This window comes from Leptosomus discolor, chromosome 1 (assembly GCF_034619465.1).
Source record: "Leptosomus discolor isolate bLepDis1 chromosome 1, bLepDis1.hap2, whole genome shotgun sequence".
Taxonomy (NCBI): Eukaryota; Metazoa; Chordata; class Aves; order Leptosomiformes; family Leptosomidae; genus Leptosomus; species Leptosomus discolor.
In genome coordinates this window covers 218,599,819-218,614,585 of record NC_141391.1, presented here as the reverse complement: position 1 = coordinate 218,614,585, position 14,767 = coordinate 218,599,819, and the positions used below count along the sequence as shown (strand labels likewise).

The 14,767-nt window shown below is 72.3% G+C and overlaps 4 protein-coding genes across 4 annotated transcripts; all 4 read left to right on the top strand.

The window, feature by feature from the left end:
* Positions 1–3,040: 3,040 nt before the first annotated feature.
* LOC147416413 (struthiocalcin-2-like) lies at positions 3,041–5,235 on the top strand. The gene is made up of 5 exons (XM_086475341.1): positions 3,041–3,107; positions 3,191–3,285; positions 4,133–4,312; positions 4,422–4,527; positions 5,168–5,235. Exons 1-5 carry the CDS (start codon positions 3,041–3,043, stop codon positions 5,233–5,235), a joined length of 516 nt encoding a protein of 171 aa, XP_086331467.1.
* A 1,458-nt stretch (positions 5,236–6,693) lies between these two features.
* Positions 6,694–8,308, top strand: CIMAP1B (ciliary microtubule associated protein 1B). The gene is made up of 6 exons (XM_086475333.1): positions 6,694–6,802; positions 6,900–7,103; positions 7,206–7,307; positions 7,799–7,920; positions 7,996–8,136; positions 8,231–8,308. The coding sequence occupies exons 1-6, from the start codon at positions 6,694–6,696 to the stop codon at positions 8,306–8,308; spliced, it is 756 nt and encodes a 251-aa protein (XP_086331459.1).
* Positions 8,309–9,331: 1,023 nt separating this feature from the next.
* Positions 9,332–13,024, top strand: TYMP (thymidine phosphorylase). Its single transcript, XM_086462591.1, is given in 9 exon segments — positions 9,332–9,458; positions 9,753–10,054; positions 10,143–10,272; positions 10,362–10,480; positions 11,040–11,202; positions 11,567–11,730; positions 11,732–11,789; positions 12,558–12,722; positions 12,813–13,024. Coding segments are annotated over 9 exon segments (1,440 nt in total).
* A 714-nt stretch (positions 13,025–13,738) lies between these two features.
* Positions 13,739–14,491, top strand: SCO2 (synthesis of cytochrome C oxidase 2). Its single transcript, XM_086462581.1, has one exon. The coding sequence runs from the start codon at positions 13,739–13,741 to the stop codon at positions 14,489–14,491; it is 753 nt and encodes a 250-aa protein (XP_086318707.1).
* Positions 14,492–14,767: the final 276 nt, after the last annotated feature.

Genomic DNA, 14,767 nt, shown 5'->3' with positions numbered 1-14,767 from the left:
ACTGGCCTCAGCCCATCGATCCAGCCTGTCCAGATCCCTCTGCAGAGCCTTCCTGCCCTCCAGCAGACCAACACTCTCACCCAATTTGGTGTCATCTGCAGACTGGCTGAGGGGGCACTCGATCCCCCAGGCTGCTCTGCCCCCCCACTGCAGACCCGGCCCCACACAGCTGCCCATTCCCCGGCACTGCTCGCTCCCTCCACGGCTCCACCTGCAAATCCAACGGGTAATTTCTTACGGGACCCTCGGCCCACGCAGGACGGGCAGGGAGCACCCAAACCTGGCAGAAGGACCCACCAGCGCGGCCCTGGGGCGCTCGTGCGAGCCAGCTGCTGTTGGCGTTTGGGCTGCACGGGAACGACCCAAACGGCTCCTCCAGGCCCTCCGAAGGACCCCCAGCCTGCAACCTGCTCCCTCCCGGAGCCGGCCCACCCACGGCGCTGGCCTGGGGCTCTCCTGACCCTCCAAAGGGGTGTCTGGCGTGGGAGCACCCGCTGCCCCCTGCTTTCATGGGGACGGATCTCACCAAACGCAAAAACCTGCTGCAGGGACACTGTCATCCCACTGCTGGTGACCCCAGGGACACTGGTGCCCCCCACGTGTCCATAGGCTGAGGGAGGGTGGCGTGGGAGCAGCCCTGAAGCTGAGCTGGTCTCACTGGGAGCGCCAGGAGCCCGGGACGCCCTCGTTAAGTGTGGGACAGAGGAGCTGCACCTCCCAGGAGAGCAGGAGCGGCCCAGACGTCCCCGCAGGGCCGTCCTGCCCCGCAGATGTAAGAGCAGGGGGTGCCCAGCTCGGGGAGCTCCCACCAGCGCAGCCCTCACCCCAACAGACAGACAGACCCTGGGGGATCGGGCTGCACCCGAGGTGCAGGTCACCCACCCTGAGACACATCGGCCACTGGCCAGTCCCCCCCATTTGATGAGTGCCAGGGGGTCCAGCACCCAGACACATGGCCCAGCAGCCAGCCATGGGATCCACCACCGGTTGTGAGGTCCAACACCATCTAGGTGGTCCAGCACCCAGTTGTGGGGTCCAGCACCCAGCCAGATGGTCCAGGACTCGGTCAGGGGGTCCAGCACCCAGCCCTGGGACCACAGGGGCTGCCATGGTCACACCAAACCTGCTCCATCCCTGTCCCCATTCCTAGGAGGGCTGCACCATAGAGCCAGGCTGGATTGGGTTCAAGGGACCTCCAGAGACCACCAGCCCACCCCTGCCGCGGGCAGGGACATCCCCCACCAGCTCAGGCTGCCCAAAGTCCCGTCCAGCCCGACCTCGAACCCTTCCAATGCGGAGCACCCGCAGCTGCTCTGGGCAGCCTGGTGCCGTGTCTCACCACCCTCAGCCCAAAACCCTTCCTCCCCCTCTCCGGCCTAAACCTGTCCCCTGGGGTGGGACCTGGTGGGATCCCAAGGTGCCTTCACGGGCGCACGGGCAGCAGGATGGATCTGGGCACCCCCTGCCCCTGTCCCAGGATGGAGCTGGGCACCCCCTGCCCTGTCCCAGGATGGAGGTGGGCACCCCCTGTCCCGGGATGGAGCTGAGCACCCCTGCCCCTGTCCCGGGATGGAGCTGGGCACCCCTGCCCCATGGGGTACGTGGTGCGAAGGAGCCCCACAATCCCCATCGCCCACCCAGGCAGGCACCCCCCCTGAGCAGCCCTGGCACCCCAAGCTCCGGGCGCACCCCTCTGTGCCGGGACAGCCCGCACCGGTGCAGGGCACCGCGCCAGCACCCTTCCCGGCGTGTGCCGGGGGCCGAGGCACCACTGCTGCCCGGGTGCCAGCGTGGGCCGAGGGGACACACACGTGGTGGCGACGGTGGCATCGGGGCCGTGTGAGCGGGGGCCGGGGGCCACGCTGCTCCCGAGCGGGAGCGGGCGAAGCTCTTTTCATCTCGGCCGGGCTCGCCCCCAGCCCCGGCGCTGGCACCCGAGCGCGGCCACCCCTTCGCAGGGTGACGGCGAAGCCGGGGTGTCCCCGCCACGGGCGCCCCATCAAAGGCGGCGGCGGGGCCACGCGTCGCTGAGCCGCCCGCGTGCGTCGGCGGGGCCCTGTTTGCTCTGGGGCAGGGACGGCCTTTCGGGTGGCTCCCGGCCCCCCTGCCCGCGGATAAAAGCCCCCAGCGGTGCCGCCCGGGGCCCCCGAGGGTCCGAGCCAGCGCCCGCCGCCGTGCCGAGCTCCCGCGGGGACAGGTGAGGCCGGAGCGGGGGGCCCTGCCCGCAGGGGTGCCCAGCCTGCAGCCAGGAGCCCCTGCACCCCTGCACCCTATACCCTGCACCCCTGCATGCTGCGCCCCGCACCCTGCATCCCTGCACCCTGAACCCATGTATGCTGCACCCCACCCTGCACCCCTGTATGCTTGCACGGTGCACCCGTGCACCCCACCCTGCACCCCTGTATGCTTGCACCCTGCATCCCACCCTGCACCCCACTCTGCACCCCTCTATGCCTGCACCCTGCATCCCTGCACCCCCCACCCTGCATCCCTGCATGCTGTACTCTGCAGCCTGCATCCCTGCACCCCATACCCTGTACCCCTGTATGCCTGCACCCTGCATCCCCCACCCTGCACCCCTGCATCCCCCACCCTGCACCCCTGCATGCTGCACCCTGCACCCCACACCCCCGTGCACTCTGCACCCCTGCAGCCTGACTCCTTGTGCCCACACACCCTGCACCCCCCAAGCCTGCACCCCTGCACCCCAAGCCCCTCTATCCCACACCCCTGCTCCCTGCCCTCTTGCACGCCCTGCACCCCACAACCTCGCACCACCCCCCACCCTGCACCCCTGAACCCCATCCTACACCCTACAGCCCTGTACCTCTCCCCCCCATCCTGCTCCCCTCTCGCTGCTGCTCCCCCGCAGCACCCCGACAACCCCCCCCAGCTGCACCCTATGGGCTCCCCTGCACCCACTGCTGCAACCACACCACCACCGGGTTTTGGGGGGCCCCCCCGGCCCTCCCGCTGCCAGGCACCCACAGGGTGCTGAGCACCCCCCATTTTCCCCCGTGCCCCCCCAGGAAAGGGACAGATGGGACCGAGGAGGACGCTGAGGCTCGGCCTGCTGGGCTGCCTGCTGCTCGTCCCCTGGCTGCGCGGTGAGTGCCGGGGTTGGGGGGACACACACACCACCGTGCCCCCCCACCCTGACCCCCTGCCTTCGCCTCCCCCCCCCCCCCAGCGCAGGAACCGGCTGCCTGCCCCTGGGGCTGGGTGCCCTTCGAGGAGGGGTGCTACGGCTTCTTCCCCCGGGAGCTGAGCTGGAGGAGAGCGGAGGTGAGGGGATACGGGGGGGGGACAGGGGGGTGACGTGGGGGTGGGGGTGACCCCCGCCACGGGGAACCCCATCCGCCCCCACGGCTGCGGTGCCCCGCACCCCCTTGCCAGTCCCCTGCCGGGGTGCTGGTGCCCCCCCCCCCCCCCCCCAGGATGCGGATGCTCCTCTCCGAGGAGGTCCTGACCCCCTGTGAGGGACCAGCTGCCATCGTGGTGCCACCACGGTGCCACCACGGCCGCCCGGTGCCGAGGGAAAGATCCGGCTGTGCCGGGCACCGCATGAGCCTGCAGCACCGATCCTGCCAGCCTCGTCCTTGGCGGAGCCAAGAGTGGGGGGACCAGGGGTTGGGGGTCTGGGAACAGCGGTTGGGGTCGGCGTTTGGGAACAGGGATTGGGGTCAGGGACCAGGGGTTGTGGTTGGGGTCTGGGACCAGGACTCAGGGTCCGGGTTTGGGGTCTGCAAACAGTGGTGGGGCCAGGGCCCAGGCCTTGGGGGTCTGGGATTGGGGACCAGGGGTTAGGGTTGGGGTTCGGGAACAGGGATTGGGGTCAGGGACCAGGGGTTGGGGTCGGGGAACAGGGATAGGGGTCGGAGACCAGGGGTTGGGGTCAGGGACCAGGGCTGGGGGTCAGCGTCTGGAGTCTGGGAACAGCAGTTGGGGTCAGGGACCAGGGTTTGGGGTCTGGGACTGGGAACCAGGGGTTCGGGTTGGGGACCAGCGTTTTGGGCCCAAGGACCAGGGGTTGGGGTCCGGGCCCAAGAACTGGGGTCGGGGCCCCAAGGGTTGGGGCCAGGGACCAGCGATCGGGTCGGGGCCCGGCGCCACCCTCCCGTCCCCGCCACAGGCCTTCTGCCAGCGCTTCGGCGCGGGTGCCCACCTGGCCTCGGTGCACAGCGCCGAGGAGCACCGCGCCATCGCCGCCCTGCTCGCCTCCTCCCGCCCCAGCGAGGACAGCGAGGAGGAGGAGGAGGAGGAGGAGGACTGGGATGATGGCATCTGGATCGGCCTCTACCATCCCCTGGGGGTGAGTGTGGCCCCAGGGCAGAGCCAGGACCCTCCTGGCACCCCCGGAACCCGCTCCCGGCAGCCCCGTGGCACCAGCCGGGGGTCACGGAGCCGCTGTCCCCCCGCAGAGCCGCCGCTGGCAGTGGTCGGACCGCTCCGAGGTGGACTACGGCTCCTGGCAGCGGCAGCTCAGCCCCCGGAGGAGAGCCTGCGCCGCCCTGCAGGGCACCGCCGGTGAGCACGGCCCGCCGCTGGCACCGCGCCCCCGGCCACCATGGCCCCGGCCATCAGGGTGCCCAGCCACCGGCACCCCGGGCCACCGGTGTCCCTGGCCATCAGTGTCCCTGGCCACCAGCACCCCCTGCCACCAGCACCCCTGGCCACTAGTGTCCCTGGCCACCAGCACCCGCTGGCCACCAGCATCCCTGGCCACCAGCGTCCCTGGCCACCCGCAGCACGGGCTGTCCCCCACGGCACCCACCAGCTTGTGACTGGGCAGCTCTTGGTGGCGGGAGGCACCCGGGTGTGCACACGGACACGCACACGGGCACACACGGACACAAACATGGATGCACACACAAGGACACGGGCACACACGGGCACGGGCACACACGTGCCACCTATACCCACATACGCACACACATACGTGCACACACCCCCATGCACACCCCCCCCACGCCCCCTCATGCACACCCCCCCCACCCCCCCACGCCCCCCCATGCACACACACCCCCCCCTTACACGCCCACGCGGGGTGCCCCCGGTCCGCGGCCCCGGCACAGGGTGTCAGGGCGGCCGTGCCGCAGGGGCTGGGGGGTCCCGGGGGGGGGTCCCGGGGGGGGTCCCGGGGGGCTGACGGCCCTTTCCCTTCCAGATTTCCTGACGTGGTACAGCGACACCTGCACGGACAGAAAACCTTTCCTCTGCAAGTCCAGCGCCTAGAGCCGCCTGCAGCCCCCCGGCACCCCCCCCCCCCGCCCCCTGCCCACCCCCCCCGCCCCCCCCCTACCCCCCCCCGACCCCCAGCCCGGCCGCTGGCCGCAGTAAAGGTCCCTGAGCCCACCCTGGTCTGCGCATCCTTCGTCCCGCACACGCGGGACCCCCCCCGCACCGGGACCCCGCGTCACCCCACAGCACCGTGGGGCTGGGGAGGGGAGGGCCCAACGTGCCGGGGTCACCCGGCCACCAACCGTGGGGTGTGGGGATGGGGACAGGGGTGGGGACGGGGATGGGGAGGGAAAGCTGCTGCCGGGGCCGCTGGAGCGAGCCCTGCAGCACACCCCGTGGGACCCCCATAACCCCCACAGGACCCCCACGGCTTCCGGAGGAGCCCCGTCACCCCAGAGATCTCCCATGGCCCACGTGGGACCCCTGTGACCCCCAGCAGTCCCCCACGGCCTTAGGGAAAGCCTGTGACCCACACGGGACCCCCATGGACCCAAGAAGATCCCCATGGTCCCAGCGGGACCCCCGCCCCATGGCTCCTGTGGAATCCCTATGCCCCCCCGCCCATGGCCAGTGTGGGACTCCCATCACACCCCACCCCCCCACCCCCCCCCCAAATCCTGCAGACCCACTATGGCCCCGTGGGACCCCTGAGCCGCGGGACCAGCCCCTCCTATGGATAACAGCGGGGCAGCCCCCTGTCCCCCCTGTCCCGCCCCCCCCCCCGGCTGCCCAGCGCGGTTTGTTGTGCGGGTCCCATAGCGACCGGCCCGGAGAGCCCGGCCGGAGCTCGGCACTGCCGGTAAGGGGGCTCGGCCCCACCGGGACCTCCGCCCTGGGGCTGGGGGGGCAGCCCGGGGGTCCCAGGGGCTGTGCCCATGGGGCGCTGGGGGCCACATCTGTGGGGTGCTGGGGGCTGTGCCCATGGGGTGCTGGGGTCTGTATCTAGGGGGTATTTGGGGCCATACCTATGGGGTGCTGGGGGCCGTATCTGCGAGGCGCTGGAGGCCACATCTACAGGGTGCTGGGGCTGCAACCGTGGGGTATTGGGGTCTGTATCTATGGGGTGCTGGGGGCCATATCTATGGGGTGCTGGGGCTGCAACCGTGGGGTGTTTGGGTCTGTATCTATGGGGTGCTGGGGCCGTGTCCATTGGGCACCGGGGCCTTTACTCGAGGGCGTGTTGGGGTTCACCCATGGGACGCTGGGCCCCGCCGCAGTGTTCGTGCTCGGTGTGCCAAGGAAACCCCCCGAGAGGTCAGAGCTGTCACCCCCGGGCGCTGAGCAGGGCTCGCCGGTGCGCGGACCCCCAGAGCTGCCCAGCCGTTGCGACTCCGGTGCTGCCAGTGCCACCCGCAGCCAGCCACCGGCACCCCGACTGCCGACCCACCGCTGGCACCGACGTGGGGAGGACTCGGGGCTGAGGGGCCGCCTTCGCTCCTGGCAGGGCCCGTCATGTCGGACAACGCCTGGGTGGGCACCTGGAGACCCCACCGCCCCCGCGGCCCCATCGCGGCTCTCTACGGCAGCCCCGGGCCCAAGTACGGGCTGCCCACCAACGTCGGTGAGTTGGGGTGGCGGGGCGCCGGGGGGAGGGGGTGTCCACAGCACTGATGGGGCGCCAGGGGTCCCGCAGCTCACCGAGCCCCCTGCCCACCCAGGCTACCACCTGCACGACCCCTCCCGCATCCGCGCCCCCGCCTACAGCTTCGGGTTGCGGGCCCGGGGGCAGAAGCAGGAGTGCTCCCCCGGGCCAGTGTACCTGCTGCCCCCCAGGACCACCGCCAAGGGCAAGGACAGGATCCCTGCTTTCTCCATCTACGGCCGCCACCGTGACCTGCCACCCATCCACACCCCTGGGCCAGGTAAGGGGGGGCGTTGAGAGCCCTGGAGGGGTGGGCAGGCAAGGTCAGGGAATCCCCCTGAGCCGTGCCCATAGCCCAGGTCCCCCCACTCCCCCCCCCCAGCGCGCTACTCCCCAGAGAAGGCCGGCAGGTTGGCCTTCCCCTCCGCACCCGCCTGCACCCTCCACTCCCGCAGCAAGATGGGCATCACCAACCAGACGCCAGGTAGGAGAGACGGGGGTTGGGCTGGGACCCCCATCGTCCCTGGGCTGTGTGTGCCCCCCTTCATCCCCAGGCTGAGACCCCCATCATTCCTGGGCTGTGCCCCCCATCATCCCTGGCATGGGATCCCCCCACCTTCCCTGGGCTGTGCCCCCCCATCATCCTTGGGCTGTTCCCCACCATCACCCCCAGGCTATGCCCCCCATCATCCCTAGGCTGCCCCCCCCCAACATCCCCAGGCTGTTCCCTCTCATCACCCCCAGGCTGTGACCCCCATCATCCCCGGGCTGTGACCCCCATCATCCTGGGCTGTGCCCCCCAACATCCCCAGGCTGTCCCCTCTCATCACCCCCAGGCTGTGACCCCCATCATCCCCGAGCTGTTCCCCCCCACCATCCCCAGTCTGAGCCCTCCCTCCCCACCACCCCAAGGGGGACCCCCACCCCACCTTGCCCACCCCCCCATCAGGACCCCGCTGCGCCCCATTTCCCCAGGCCCCGCTGCCTACCAGCTGCCCCCCATGCTGGGTCCCCACGTGGTGGGCAAGAGCTCGGCCCCCAACTACTCCATGCCGGGGCGCAGCCACGTCGGTGCCTTCTACGAGGACCTGTGCAAGGTGAGACGTGGGGTCCGGGGGTGAGGGTCTGGGGTGCCGGGGGCTGGGCGTCATCACTGCCCCCCCTGCCCGCAGACCCCGGGGCCCTGTAACTACCGCACGGTGAACACCGAGGTGTACAAGGAGCGGGCGCCCCAGTACAGCCTGCAGGCGCGCAACCCCCTCCCCGGGGACAACACCACCAAGCCCGGACCCGCCGCCTACCACCCCAAACAGGTGAGGGGGCGGCTGAGGGGTCCCGCCGCCTGCGGGGGGCCAGGAGCCAGGAGAGCCCCCTGGCCCTCACCGCCGCCCTCTCTCCCCCCCGCAGGACCGGCAACAGGGGGTGACGTTCGGGATCCGGCACTCCAACTACCTGACCCCCCTCATCGTGGATGTGCCCGACTAGGGGGGTCTGGGGGGCGATGGGTGATGGGGACACCCGGTGCCAAAAGATGGTTGCCTTTGGCCAGAGTCGCCCGTGTCCTGCCGCGCCGCCCAGCCCCGGCTGCCCCGTCCCCCCGTGGGGCAGTACCGCCCAGACCCTGCCGCCAGCCCGGGTGGGGGGGTCCCCAGGCCCACCGGCCCACCGGGAGCTGCCTTTTGCCCAGCCCAGGGTGGGGGGTCCCCAGGCCCACCGGCCCACCGGGAGCTGCCCTTTGCACAGCACATGCCCGTCTCCCCCCGAGCAGACCCCGGCGAGGCCCTGGCGGAGCAGCGGGGCTGAGCTCCAGCCCCACAGCTGGGGTTGGAGGAGGTGCTGCCCACCCGGGTACGGCCCCCCCCCCAGTTCCCACCATATCCCCACCGCCTGCCCAGGGCACCCAGCCGGCAGTTTCCCATCCCCATCCCATCTCCAGCCCCAACTCACTCCCATTCCCAATCCCAATCCCATCCCATCCCCAATCTCACCCCCAATCCCATCCCCATTCCCAATCCCATCCCAAATCCCCACCCCCCCATCCCAATCCCACCCCACCCCACTGCCACCCAGGCCTGACTTTGACCACGGGTCCCCCTTCTGGGTGCTCGGACCCCGCAGACACCCACCCCTGCCCACTCTGGGGCCACCCCACCAGCCAGGGGGACACACACACACGGTCACCCCGACCCCACGCAGGACCTCGGGGTGCAGGGTGCCACCAGGGAGGGGACACCTGCCCCGTGCCGAGGATGCCTGGGGGTCACATGGGTACCTGGGGTGCCAGGGGGACGCTGTGGGCGTGCTGGGGGCCACCGTGGGCAATGGGGGGGTCCCGGGGCGCCCAGCCGTGCCACCCACCCTCTCCAGCCTCCTCCTGCCCGCCCCGACCCTCGCTCGCTGCCCTGGGGACAGAGTCCAGTGCCGGAGACGCCGCCTCGCCGTGGGCACGGGGGCAGGCGGGCAGGAGCGGGCCCAGCAGCGGGGGACCGGGGTGGTGGCCGTGGGGGCATGGCCGCCCAGACCCCCCTGACGACCCTCATCCGCAAGAAGCGGGACGGCGAGCGGCTGGAGGAGGGCGAGATCCGGAGCTTCGTGCGCGGCGTCACCGAGGGCACCGCGCAGCAGGGCCAGATCGGTGGGGGCACGGCGGGGGGGCGGGGATGGGGGACACAGCTGGGGGGGCACGGGGAGGGGATCACGAAGGAAGGGTGGCCAAGGACAGACTGGGGGACACGGCAAAGGACGCACAGGGTGAGGGTCCCCAGCAGCTGGGGGGCCCAGCGGAGAGCAGCGGGTGGGCGACGACCAGGGGAGAGACCACCCCGAGGGGGACGAGAGGGAGACTCGCAGGGTGGGACGGCACTGTCAGCACTGGGGGTCTGCAGTGGGGTCCCCACGGAGGGGCCAAGGCGTGGGGTCACCCCCCCAGGCGCCATGCTGATGGCCATCCGGCTGCGGGGCATGGACGCGGCGGAGACGCTGGCCCTGACGCGGGCCATGGTGGCCTCGGGGCGGGCGCTGGCCTGGCCCCCCGCCTGGCGGGGGCGGCTGGTGGACAAGCACTCGACGGGGGGCGTCGGGGACAAGGTCAGCCTGGCGCTGGCCCCCGCCCTGGCCGCCTGCGGCTGCAAGGTGCCCATGATCAGCGGCCGGGCCCTGGGCCACACCGGCGGCACGCTGGACAAGGTGGAGGCCATCCCCGGCTTCCGCGTCTCCCAGAGCCCCGAGGAGGTGAGGGACGGGGACGGGGACAGGGCCACCCCCACCCCGTCACCCTGCGGGGAGCAGGGGGGGGCTCTGACGGGTTGGCCCCCCGCAGATGCAGGGCATCCTGGAGCGGGTGGGCTGCTGCATCGTGGGGCAGAGCGAGGCGCTGGCGCCGGCCGACCGGGTGCTGTACGGCCTGCGGGACGTCACCGCCACCGTCGACAGCCTGCCCCTCATCACCGGTAACGGGGCAGGGGGACACACACACACACCCCGGGGGCATGGCGGGGGGGCAGGCCGTGGGGTGACCCGTCAGCTGCCCCGGCCCCAGCCTCCATCCTGAGCAAGAAGGCGGCGGAGCAGCTCTCGGCGCTCGTCCTCGACGTCAAGTTCGGGAGCGCGGCCCTGTGCCCTGGGCGGGAGAGCGCCCGGGAGCTGGCCCGGAGCCTGGTGAGCCCCCGGGGCGGGGATGGGGGCACGTCCTGCCCGCCCTGAGCCCTGCTTGCCCATCCTGCCTGCCCTGAGCCTTGTCTGTCTGTCCTGAACTCTGCTGAGCCCTGCCCTGAGCCTGTCCTGCCCACCCTGAGCCTTGTCTGCCTGTCCTGAGCCTTGCATGCCTGTCCTACTGAGCCCTGCCCTGAGCCCTGCCCCTGAGCCCTGCCTGCCTGTCCTGAGCCCTGCCGAGCCCTGCCCTGGGTCCTGCCTGCCCGTCCTACCCACCCTGAGCCTTGTCTGCCTGTCCTGAGTCCTGCCTGCCCATCCTGCCTGCCCTGGGCCCTGCCTGCCCATCCTGACTGTCCTGAGCCCTGCCTTGAGCCCTGCCCGTCCTGCTGAGCCCCTGCCCTGAGTCCTGCCTGCCCGTCCTGCCTGCCCTGAGCCCTGCCTTGAGCCCTGCCTGTCCTGCTCCAAGCCCTGTCTGCCTGCCCATCCCGTCCTGCCTGTCCTCCTCCGAGCCCTGTCGAACTCGCCATGCCCACCCTGAGCCCTGCCCATCCCGCCCTGCCCGCAGGTGGCGGTGGGCGAGCAGCTGGGCATCCGCACGGCGGCCGTGCTGAGCCGCATGGACGAGCCGCTGGGCCGCTGCGTGGGCAACTCGCTGGAGGTGCTGGAAGCCCTGGAGTGCCTGGAGGGGGGCGGCCCCCCGGACCTGCGGGAGCTGGTCACCGCCCTGGGTCAGCCACGGGCACAGGGGGGACGGGGACAGGACGGGGAGGACATGGCCCAGGGTCCACACGTGCGATGCCCCTGCCCTGCCCCCAGCCTCGGCGTCCCCCTCACCCCCAGCCTCACGCCCCACCATGGCCCTGGGGACCCTCCCTGTGTCCCCCGCGGGCAGCCCTGTCCCCTGTGCCTCTGCCCTGTCCCCCTGCCCCTCACCCCCTCGACACCCCACCCCACGCCTCCAGCCCCCTGCCCGCCCCACGGGCCGTGCCCCAGAGCTGACGCTTCACCCCCGACCCTCCCGCCGGGGTGGGGGGGCAGCGGTGGGGCGGGCGGGGGTCTCCACGGGCAGAGGTCCGAGCCCAGCTCCTGCAGGGGGGCTGCTGCTGTGGCAGTGCGGGCTGGCCGGGGCGGCGGAGCGGGGCCGGGAGCGGCTGGGGCGGGCGCTGGACGACGGCTCGGCCCTGCGCACCTTCGAGGCCATGCTGGGGGCGCAGGGGGTGGCCCCCGCCACCGCCCGCCGCCTCTGCACCGGGACCCCCCCCCCAGCGCCGCCACGTCCTGGGGCAGGCAAGCGTCCAGGAGGAGCTGCCCGCGCTGCAGGGAGGTGAGCGGGGAGGGGGCGGCCCTGCCCTCCCCAGCCCCCCGGACCCCTCTGGGAAGCCGAGGGCTCTGCCAGGCCCCAGGTTCCCTGCGTATCCCCTCCCCACTTTTGCCCTCTGACCCCCTCACACTCCGGGGTGCTCAGGGCTCCCCTGGCTTATTCCCCCCACCCCAGGGTCCCTGCCTGCGCCCCTATTCCTGAGGCTCACCTGCACCCCTCGGGCTCCCCAACCCCCAGCCCTCTATGCTCCCTGCCTGCACCCCCTGTCCCACATCCCGTCTACCTGGGACCCCTCCCCGAGACCCCGCACCTCTCAGAGTCCCCATTCCCCAGCACCCCCGGGGTCCTTGCTTGTGCCCCCCCTGCCCCACATCCCCCCTATGTAGGGTTCCCCACGCCCCGTGTGCCCCAGATCCTGCACCTCTTGGGCTCCCTAATCCCCAGGCCCCCATGGTCCCTGCCTGCACCCCCCCGCCTCACCCCCCCTGTACCTGGACACTCCACATGCCCTAAACTCCTCACCCCTCAGGGTCTCCGCTCCCCAGCACCCCTGCTTGCACCCTCCTGCTCCACATACCCCCATATCTGGGGCTCCCCACACCCTACATGCCCCAAACCCCGCACCCCTCGGGCTCCCCAACCCCCCTGCCATTCCTGGAGCCCCCCCCCCCCCCGGCTCCCTGCCCCCCCAGCACCTCAGGGTCCCTACCTGCACCCCCTCTGCCCCGCATTCCCCATCCCCGGGGGCTCCCCAGACCCTGACCGCCCCCCCACCTCGCCCCCCAGGCTGGGTCCAGCGGGTGGAGGCGCTGCCGCTGGCCCGCGTCCTGCACGAACTGGGGGCCGGCCGGGCGAGGGCCGGGGACTCCATTAACCCTCGGGTGGGCGCCGAACTGCTGGTGGCCGTGGGGCAGCGCCTGAGAGAAGGTAACGGAGGTGAGGGGCCCCGGGGGGGGGGGGGGGGGGGGGGGGGGGGTGTCAAGGCGATCCCCCCGCCCACAGCGGCCCTGCCCGCAGGCGAGCCCTGGCTGCGCGTCCACCACGATGGCGGCCTGTGCGAGGAGGGGCGCCGGGCCTTGCAGGCCGCGCTGCTGCTGGGCCCGGATCCCCCCCGCCGCGTCCCCACCACCCGCTTGGCGGAGACCATCGTATCCCCCCGATCGCCGGGCCTCACCGCACCGGGAACGGGAGCGGCGGGGACACCCCCCGGAGGCGGGGACGGGCAGTAGGACCGCGCTGCGGCCTGCTCCTCCCCGCGTCGCGGCGGCGGGCGCATGCGCACGGAGCACCCCCGGGGCGACGGCGGCTCTGCGCGCAGGCGCAGAGCCGCCGTCGCCCCGGGGGTGCTCCGTGCGCATGCGTCCGCCTCTTCCCGCTCTCCCCTCCCCCTCCCCGGCCACTTCCGCTTCCGGGCGTATCGGCGCGGGCGCGCACCGGGCGGCGCAAGCGGGACGGGGCTCGGGGTCAGAGGGCAAAGGTCAGCCGTGGGGGGCAGCAAAGGGGGGGTCGCGAGGTCAAAGGGCGGGGGGTGGGAGAGAAGGGCCGGGCTGGAGCGTGAGGGGCGGGGTCAAAGGGCGCACGCGGGCGGAGCTGCGAAAGGGGGGGGAAGGGAGGGGTCAAAGGGCAGGTGAAGGGTCAAAGGGTACGCGAGGGTGTCGGGGGGAGGGCGGTGAAGGGGGGTGGGGTCAAAGGGCACTTGGGGGACAGGGGGGAGGGGTCAGAGGGCAGCAGGACAGAGGGAGTGGGGGTCAAAGGGCGGAACTGGGGGGGGTCAAAGGATAGAGCTGGGGGTCAAAGGGCATGGGGGCACGACTGGGAGGTCAAAGGGCAGGAGGGTCAATGAGGGTCAAAGGCCACCGGGGGGGGCCTGGGGTGAGGGGTCAAGGAGGGGCCGGGGAGCCTGTGTGTCCCCTCCCCACCTTGCTCCTCTCCCCAGCCCCGCCATGTTCCCGGCCCTGCGCCCCCCCCGCTGCCTGCGCCCCCTCCTCCCCCCGCTGCGGGGCCTGTCGGGGCCGGGCCCCCCGGCAGCCGCGGGGCGCGGGGGGCGGCTGCCGCTGTGGCAGCGGGCGGCGGTGGTGGCGGCAGTGGGGGCAGCGGCGGGGGCGGCGTGGCTGCACCTGCGGGAGGAGAAGGAGCGGCAGCGGCGGGCGCGGCGGCGGGGGGAGCTGCAGGCGCTGGCGCTGGGTCAGGGCGACTTCCAGCTGCGGGACCAGGCCGGGCGGCGGCGCGGCAAGGGCGACTTCCGCGGGCGCTGGGTGCTGCTCTACTTCGGCTTCACCCACTGCCCCGACGTCTGCCCCGACGAGCTGGAGAAGCTGAGCCGGGCCGTGGCGCTGCTGGAGCGGGAGCCGGGCCTTCCTCCCGTCCAGCCCCTCTTCGTCACCCTCGACCCCGAGCGCGACGACGCGGCGGCCCTGGCGCGCTACGTCCGCGACTTCCACCCGCGGCTGCTGGGGCTCACCGGGACCCCCGAGGAGGTGCGGGCGGCCGCCGCCGCCTACCGCGTCTACGCCCACGCCGGCCCCAAGGACGAGGACGGCGACTACATCGTGGACCACAGCATCTTCATCTTCCTCCTCAGCCCCGACGGGCTCGTCCTCGACTACTACGGGCGCGCCAAGACGGACGCCCAGATCGCCCAGAGCGTCCGCCGGCACATGGAGACCTACGAGCCCCTCTTCGACGGACAGGAATAAACGCACCTGCCCCCCCCAAAATGCCTCCTGCAGCTCCGGGGAAGGACCCCCCTGCCACACCGCGACACCCCCTGGGACCAGCCCACAAAGAGGGAGGCCCCGGGGAGGTGGGTGGAGGGACCCCTGCTACCCCCCAGGACCTGCCCATGGGGATGGAGGCCCCAGGCAGGGGGATGGAGGGACCCCTGCCACCCCCCAGGACCATCCCACAGGGATGGAGGGACCCCCACCACATCCCAGGACCAGCCCATGGGGGTGGAGGTCCTGGGTAGGTGG

Excerpts from the sequence above, each read along its gene's own strand:
- SCO2 (XM_086462581.1), top strand. The coding sequence starts at position 13,739 with ATGTTCCCGGCCCTGCGCCCCCCCCGCTGCCTGCGCCCCCTCCTCCCC.
- LOC147416413 (XM_086475341.1), top strand. The coding sequence starts at position 3,041 with ATGGGACCGAGGAGGACGCTGAGGCTCGGCCTGCTGGGCTGCCTGCTG. Across the intron at positions 3,108-3,190 it reads GCTCGTCCCCTGGCTGCGCG|CGCAGGAACCGGCTGCCTGC; the intron begins GTGAGTGCCGGG and ends CCCCCCCCCCAG. Across the intron at positions 4,313-4,421 it reads GCCTCTACCATCCCCTGGGG|AGCCGCCGCTGGCAGTGGTC; the intron begins GTGAGTGTGGCC and ends GTCCCCCCGCAG.
- CIMAP1B (XM_086475333.1), top strand. The coding sequence starts at position 6,694 with ATGTCGGACAACGCCTGGGTGGGCACCTGGAGACCCCACCGCCCCCGC. Across the intron at positions 7,104-7,205 it reads CATCCACACCCCTGGGCCAG|CGCGCTACTCCCCAGAGAAG; the intron begins GTAAGGGGGGGC and ends CCCCCCCCCCAG. Across the intron at positions 8,137-8,230 it reads CCGCCTACCACCCCAAACAG|GACCGGCAACAGGGGGTGAC; the intron begins GTGAGGGGGCGG and ends TCCCCCCCGCAG.